This window comes from Cebus imitator, unplaced genomic scaffold, assembly GCF_001604975.1.
Source record: "Cebus imitator isolate Cc_AM_T3 unplaced genomic scaffold, Cebus_imitator-1.0 Scaffold364, whole genome shotgun sequence".
Lineage (NCBI taxonomy): Eukaryota > Metazoa > Chordata > Mammalia > Primates > Cebidae > Cebus > Cebus imitator.
The window spans coordinates 1,513,744-1,522,027 of record NW_016107679.1 but is presented as its reverse complement, the minus strand read 5'-3'; the positions used below and the strand labels follow the sequence as shown (position 1 = coordinate 1,522,027).

The 8,284-nt window shown below is 37.2% G+C and overlaps 1 protein-coding gene across 3 annotated transcripts in view; it reads right to left on the bottom strand.

Annotated features, from left to right (window-relative positions):
* Window positions 1–8,284, bottom strand: part of KDM4C (lysine demethylase 4C) — a 269,280-nt gene that overhangs the window by 255,004 nt on the left and 5,992 nt on the right. The window contains exon 3 of one of the 3 annotated variants that reach the window (XM_037730821.1): window positions 3,806–3,943. In XM_037730821.1, the coding sequence (XP_037586749.1) occupies window positions 3,806–3,919 (114 nt within the window). In that variant the 5' untranslated portion in view covers window positions 3,920–3,943. Of the gene's footprint in view, window positions 1–3,805; window positions 3,990–8,284 lie in introns of those variants that run through there. The other 2 variants (XM_037730820.1, XM_017506883.2) reach the window with 2 other exon arrangements.

Below are 8,284 nucleotides of genomic sequence, written 5' to 3'. Positions count from 1 at the left end.
CAGCTACTCTGGAGGCTGAGGCAGGAGAATTGCTTGAACCTCGAGGAAGAGGCTGCAGTCAGCCAAGATTGCACCACTGCATTCCAGCCTGGGCAAAAGAGAAAAAGTAGAGGCAAATTGGAAAAAAAAAAAAATGCAGAACATAAAATCCCCATACTCACGAAGTTCATATTATATATGTCATGTCAGACACTTAAAATGAAATGTCAAGAACTGTTAAATGAACAATATTCAAAGCAGTCTATATTTTCTTTCCTTCACATGTCACAGGAACAGAGGAATATCACTATACTAGCATTTCGTGATCAAAAGCATATTAAAATATACCCTAGAGACTCACCATAAAAATGATTCCTGATTTTTTAAATAAAGAATGCCCAACATTAAAGATGTTATGGAAGGATGCTACCTGATTTAAGAAATATCTAATTTAATTTTAGAGAATTGAAATATAAAACAGAATGAACCTACAACATGGCACTTACATGCTAAACAATTTAACAGTTGAAACCCCTGCCAGATTAAAGGAAAATCAGTTTCAATATTCTATCATCTCTTTTTAAACTTGTTCAAACATTCAAGGATTCAAATATCAAAATGTTTTAAAATTAGATAGTGGAGTAGTACTCCTGAAGTTTGTAAGAGAACATTCCCAGCTCTGCAGTACAATTTTTCAACTTACTGACATATCATGTTAATATAATATCACTTAAAATCAATGCAAAATAAAAGATATCATTTTCATGTCACCAGGTATTACCTTTCCTTCCAATAAGATAATATTTATCCTGACACAGTAAGTCTCTTTCACTGCACACACTGTAATAAATACACTGCTTCGGATGGTATAGACTAGATATGACTGTCCCCAAGACAATGATTCTTTTTTACTCAAGAAAATCGTACAGTAAATAACTTTTCTTCCCATTGAGACAATCATAGTGCTTGAGGCTGCTCAAACACAAAAACAAAATGTCTCCAAAGAGTCAAGCTGAAAATCTAAGCCAAAGTTTCATTTAACAGGCTGTCAGTTTTTTGATGTGAAGCTAATAAATGCAGTGGCAAACAAATCCATCAAACCTAACATCAAAACAACTGCACTTCATCCCAACAAACGGAAAAATGAAATACAACCTACAGGCCAGCGCTTTGATCCAGCCTAGCCAGGAAGCAGACCTGTGAGTGTCACAGCAGCAGCTACACAGAGTAATCACGGACTCCCATCACGGAAGGAAAGAAAGCTCCAGAAACAGAAAACAGTCATCTCAAATCTGCACAAATGTCTTATTTCAACTGCTAAACGAGCTGTTACATATTTTTAAATCTCTATCAAAAAAAAAAAAATTGCATTTCACTGTTACACCAACATTCAAAGCCACAAAAATTCCTAAAACAAATAACTAGATGGTATGTTCCACTAATACTACAATTTTGCAAGTGAAGTTTTATTAAAAGTCCTTCTGTTCTTTCTGAAAGCTCCTTGAAGACAAATATATGTCTTTCTTTGTACACACATGCAGCACGGGACAAACTCACTAAGCACTCACAAAACCTGATCTCTGCCCATCAGCAGCAAATAAACATGCGGCTACCTGAAACATCACTCTCAAGTTTTCTCAGTAATGATCTTGTCTTTGATTAGTAAAATGGAGGAAAATTGCACGACTGTCTTCTTAGGTCAGTGGGTCCTGCTAAACGCAAGGCCTTTTGTTCCGGAGCATCTTACAGGATTTGGCTATCCTAATTTTTGCATGTTAAGACAAGAGAACAGAATGATCCTCATTGAGGAAAACAGAAGCAAAGAGAGAAATGAGAAAAATGGTAAGGCCTGGGGCATTATAAGAGAATATTAGAAACAGGGATGGTTACACTAAGTAGCTACCACGACTAAAAGGTGAATGTCCCTTCACTCCTTTACTCCATTTTCCCCAGATGTTCTAAACGTAATCCATACGCACACACAAAATGTCTGTTTGAGAGATGAGGCAGTTTGGATAGATACCATGAAAAAGGACCATCTGGACTGAAGGACTGAAAAAACAGAGAATATATCCACAGGGACAGAAATATCTCCCAAATACAATAATTCAGCTGAGAATATTCAATATCCAGGAATTTGCTAAAACTTGGAAGAAGTGTATCTGAGCTTTACACAAATAATGAAATTTCTCTTTTTTTTGAGACAGAGTCTCACTCTGTCACCAGGCTGGAATGCAATGGCGTAATCTTGGCTCACTGCAACATTTGCCTCCAGGATTCAAGCAATTCTCCTGTCTCAGCCTCCCGAGTAACTGAGATTACAGGCTCAAGCCACCACACCACACTCAGCTCTCTGCTTCCACATGGAAATGTGGAAATGCAACTCCAATGTACATGGTTGTTTAGCTTCTCCCCAAGGCAGGAATGTCCTATTTTGGCCAATATCATGGACTGCTTCTGGGACCTGTATTAAACAATAATCAGTATTTGTGGTAACTCTGAACAGCTAAGATAGCTGACTTATGTCAGTGAGTAAAGGTGCAAACTATAAAATAACAGGCCTTGTTATAACCTCATGGCCAAGACACTGCTTCAAGGCAGATGCACACGTTACATTTCCACAAAAGCAATGCAGTGGCTGCCCTGGGTACACACACTGAGTTTTCTATTTCTTACGAGGTTTTGTTAGAATGCATAGGATGTATAATGTGAAGTAGCACAGTTCTGTTCCTTTCTGAATTACTCACTGTAAACAGAAATTACTTAGAACAGAAAAAGTCTTCTAATACCAGGGGCTTTCTTTTATGTCCAGAATGTATTTAAGTGAGTCCTGGGCTGCCAAAGGGCTACACTTTTAACATATTTTGCAATTTTCTAAATACACAGGTGAATTAAACTTGGTTTTCTTCCCTGAACATACTTCCATCTAAGTTCACCTAATGTCTCCAAATGTAAGTTTTATCAATGTAGAATGAAGGATATTCAGTTGTGCCATGCAGGGGCCAAGACCACATAAGTTTTATTTATCATTTTCTGCTAAATCTATGTCAATTTTACATACTCTGTAAAACACAGTTTCATTTAGAAGCTACCCTCTGCCAGCCTGCACCTTTCCCTTAAAAGCCATAGGAAAGGAAGCAAACCTAATGGAAACCACCATCACTTTGAAGATGCCTTCTATTTAACACCACAGGAGGAAAGTAATTAAATTTAATAGAAATTATTGCTTGTGAATGAAAATACACAGTATGTGAGCTAAATTAAATATACTGGGCAGGAGATGCAAAATTTTGCACCAAATTTAACATGAACGTGCAATTCCTACTAAAATGTGTTCTACATTATTACTTTCAAGATTTCATTTCTGCACTAAGGGCAGTTTTAATCATCTCTTCCTACCAAACTCCCTCCACCTCTTGCCACAATTTTATCAGACACTCCCTTCTGTAAATTGTTTTCTAAGCCATGAACTGATCTCGAACAGGGAGAGGTCTGAGTCTATCTAACACGGAGCCACTTGATGCCATTGGAAAACCTTACAAAACACCAACTAAAGGCCTCAAGACAGAAAACAAACACACGTTGCATAAAATTACCTAATAGGGTAAACTGCTCCACATTAATCTCAAAACAGACAAACTCAGCTAAAATTGGTAATACTGCCTATGTAAAATAAATGTATCTAGCCTGAAACGAATTGCTATGGTGAGAGGCACACAGCGCCAGTGAGGAAAAATAAATAAATGCTGCACAGAATCTTAGGGTTCCTACTACAAAAACCAGAATACACATTTAATTTATGCTTTATTTCTGAGGCATAGCTTACCAATTTGGCAACTTTTCCATAGTCGATCCATCTGACAGTAGCAAAATTCGTAGATTCTGCACAGTTAAAACCATGATTAAAACCAGCATGGTAGCCATATGGTAAAGTGTACATGAATTATCCAGCCTCCTGAGTTATCTGCAAAGTAGGAAACATATAATATTTTGTAGTAATAAGACTTCCAAAATTATAAATATAATTAAAATATATTTCCCATTAAAGAAAAAAGAAAAAAATGTCATGATATCAGAGCAATAAAAAAGTTTCACAAGATTCTTTACTTAATCCTTTAATAGTGCTTTTTCAGGAAACGTTTAAAACACTTTCCTAAATAGGATGTGGGTTGCTGGCCCTTGAATTCAGTCAAACAATACATAATCAAAGCTATTACTTTTTTTTTTTTTTTTTTTTTAAAGACAGAGTCTCGCTCTGTCTCCCAGCCTGGGTGGTGCAATCTCAGCTCACTGCAACCTCCGCCTCCCGGGTTCAAGTGATTTTCCTGCCTCATCCTCCTGAGTAGCTGGGACTACAGGCATGTGCAACCACGCCCAGCTACTTTTTTGTATTTTTTTTTAGTAGAGATGGGGTTTCACCATGTTGGTCAGGCTGATCTTGAACTCCTGACCTCGTGATCCACTCGCCCCAGCCTCTCAAGTGCTAGGATTATAGGCGTGAGCTATTACATTTTAATTGAAGGTATCTTCAAGTTATTCAAGTAAATTTGTTCATATTAGCTATCAAGTGATATATTCTTATATTTTAGTAACTTGCAATTACTGGAATTACATATAAAAACAATCATATAGTAACTGACATTGTTAAAGCTACAGCAACAAAAACTTTGATAATGTATGCTGGGCAGGCTGTGTTATCAACTCTTATTGGTAAAGAGTTGGTGGTACTCATCAAATTACTCTAGCCTAGCACTTAGAAAACATTCAATTAAGTACAGTCCATTTCATAGTAAAACTTCTGTTCAAAGAATTATTCAACTATATTGTATGTTAGAGTAAGTCAGTGCATTTTTAAGTATAATTAAAATGCTTAAATAAGCCTTAGCCTTTTAAAAAACATTAAAAAATGTATTTATCCTGTTTCTACTTTTTAGATTAAAGACTTTTTTTTTTTACTATCACCAAAGCAACACAAAGTATCCCATAGTTCACATAAAAAGTAAAGAAAAATTTAGTGTTATTTCTTTTTTAAAAAAGTATCTGATATAAAATCATAAAATTTATTTGCTTACTCCTTCAAACGGAATAATCTTTGTTTTGCATTATCTGATCTTAAAATGTTTCTTTTTTTTTTCCTGATCTTAAAATGTTTCTAACCCAGCACATAATAGGTAGACCCCTTATACCTTTAAAATTCTTAAAGTTGAAGCAAAGTAATATAACACTACTCATAGGATTTGGGCACTGAAGCTATGTTTCTCCTAGAGATATCTTGCCAAAGTATTTAGCAAATGCTATATGTTCACATTCAGAGCCTCTATTCTCTGCTAGCTCTGATAATAAAAGTTGTAAAACCACACTTTTAATTATCCTACTGACTCTAATACAATTTATATTTTCTTTGAGATATAAGGTACATATAATAAAATGCTCAGATAATAAATGTACAGTTTGATCAGTTTTGACAAATGCATATACCCATATATCCCATGTCCCTATTATTTCATCACCCAAGAAAGCTCCCTCATCCCTGTTCTAGACCATCCCCAGCCCATCACTCTACTGATACCTTTTACCACTGATTAGCTTTGCCATGTTATGGATGCTAAAATGATATTGGGGAAAGGGGATAGTATTTTTTTACCCCAATAATTCTGAAATGTAACTCATAACACCATTGTTCCCTGCCAAGGAAACCCCAGTAGGTGTTCTGCTGCGATAAGCAACAGCTCAGCTGTCACCTGGCAGGAGAAAGAGGCTTACCAGTGCCCAGCATGGTTCTAGCTCTGTGCCATGGGAGAACATAGCCAAATTCTCTCCTTTCCTGATCTCACTGAATCTAATTAATTATGTAGGTGCTTCTTTCTTATGCTATGTGACAAAACAAAACTCACCCTGCTCCCACATAAAGGTGAGAAGAGGGGAAGGATGGCTGCCATTGGAATAAGATAACTACTTTTCCCACTCCATGGAATCCTGCCTAAAAACCTTCTCTACCCTACCTAGAAAACCCTGCTCATGCCATGATTTAAAAAAAAAAAAAAAAGGACGCTTGTTTCACGGAATGCAACTCTAAATTTTAGCTCCCTGTCATTTCCAGAAACAGGTCAGTCCCAATCTCATACCATAAAGAAAGCTAGAGAACAGAAGAGATATAATCAAAATGCAGACATTAGCTGTTTATTACACTTAGGTTTTTCATACACATGTATGAATATGGCAAACAATGAAATAAGGAAAACATGAATTCCAACTGACACATCATTACCTATAGGAAGAGGGTTGAGTTGTTGAGGAAGAGTATGTTACTATGTAACATATGCCATGCAAAGCTCTTTCTACAGATTATCTTTTTCTTCATAATAACCCTATTAAGTAGTCACTATTTTTATGCCCATTTTACAGTTGAGAAACTAAAGCTGAGAAAAATCATGTGACTGAATCAGAAATGAACTCAGGAGGTTTAATCCCGCAGCCTATGCTACCATTTTGCTGCTCTACCACATGTTATGTTATCATCATCAGGAAATGTGCTCCTTGAGGAATACAGTGTCATGACATGCCCTATATTGAAGTGGAATGGGGAAGTGACAGTACTTCATACGAGGAAATGCCACTGCCAATCAACCCTCAAAGTCATTGCTGTTTCACCATTTCAGGTCTTAAATTCATCCTGCCACTTTACACAGAAGCCATCCACAAAAGACCAGATGAGAGCCCAATGCATCCAGTGATCTACCAAGTAGTGCTGATTGAGAGCTACGGCCTAGAAAGAGGGTGCTGGGAACCTCCAGAAAAGAGCTCCAAGCTCCAAAGTCCTCCATCCTGGGGAAAGGGAGCCAATCCCACAGCCCTGCTGCTTCACCTAACCTCTCTTCATGTATCAGCCCTAAGCTACCACCAATACCTAACACCAGCCCTAAATGAACAGAGAAGGATTTTCTGTCTTGGGGACACTGTTGCACTACTTCACGTCTACCTTCTAATATCCCAACTTAGGTAAAAGTACCTAATGAAGCTAATGCCAACTACTTAAAAGAAGCACTGGATGATGATGTACCTGCGACTCACAAAAGCCTGGTGCCCAGAGGTGTCTGGAGATGGGACAAAGCCCCACAAGCCCCACAGCCACAGTGGCCCCTCTGAGTGGCAAGGCCTGTGCCCTCTGTATCCAACAGCTCTGCAGCACAGCCCCAGTGCCTCCCTACACCCACAGGCATCCCCATGCTGCACATCTTGAAGGCATGACTTTTTCATGGTAAAAACGTGTGAGTAAAGCAGTCATGAGGGCACGCTCACAAAAGCAAACATATCTCATGCGTGACTGCTGCATAGACAGTTTGTGAGGGGGCAGGGAACCACCTCAAGCTGAAGAATGAATCCTGGCACTTGGAAAAGTTCTGCTTTGAACAAATCCCCCCCACCCCCAAAAACACACACAAAAAGAAGGCCACATTAAGAGCCTAAAATGAAGAAAATGTAAAGATTTAGTCACAAGCAAAAAGCTTCTAAGATGGAAAACAGCAAGGATTATGGGAAGAAAAGTCAAATAAAAAATACATTAGAAGGAAGAGCTATTTTTTAATGTTTCTGCAAGTAGCTAAGCATTTAATCCTCCTGAGACTGAGAGGGAACTTTTATTTATCTAGTCAAAATCTTTTTTCATTTTAGCTGCTTCACATAAAAATGTTCAGGCTCTGCAATAATTCTGACCCAATAACAACCCACAGACACAAAGAATGTGGGATCCAGCATCTACTGAGTTTTATAGAACCTACTCTTCAGAAAAACTCGCAGAAGCAATAACAGATTATTAAATCATCAGGCAATTTTATCCATAATGAAATCTCAAATGCATTATGTCTAAATGTGTTTAGAAGCAAAGCAACATAGTGCTACCATAATCATTGATTCTAACCAACCTATTGCTAATAATTGCTCTGAATTTTTTAGAAAATAAATCACATATACATAAATTACGTTGCTCATAAAAAAGATTTTAATATAGAAGTGCTTCCTCTTATTTTGTAGAATGTGCTAATTTTATTTTCAGTATAATTATAAGTGAACTACAGCAACATGAAATCTCTAGTAAATATATCTGAAATAAAATTAATTTCTAATTAGGATTTAGATAAATAATTGATATGCTATAACATGAATTTGAATTTCTCTACCCATATCATAAAAATTCTACTTTAAGTTAAAGATACATTACCTATGCTAAATTCATCTTAAATACAAATCCTACACACGGCCGGGCGCAGTGGCTCAAGCCTGTAATCCCAGCACTTTGGGAGGCCGA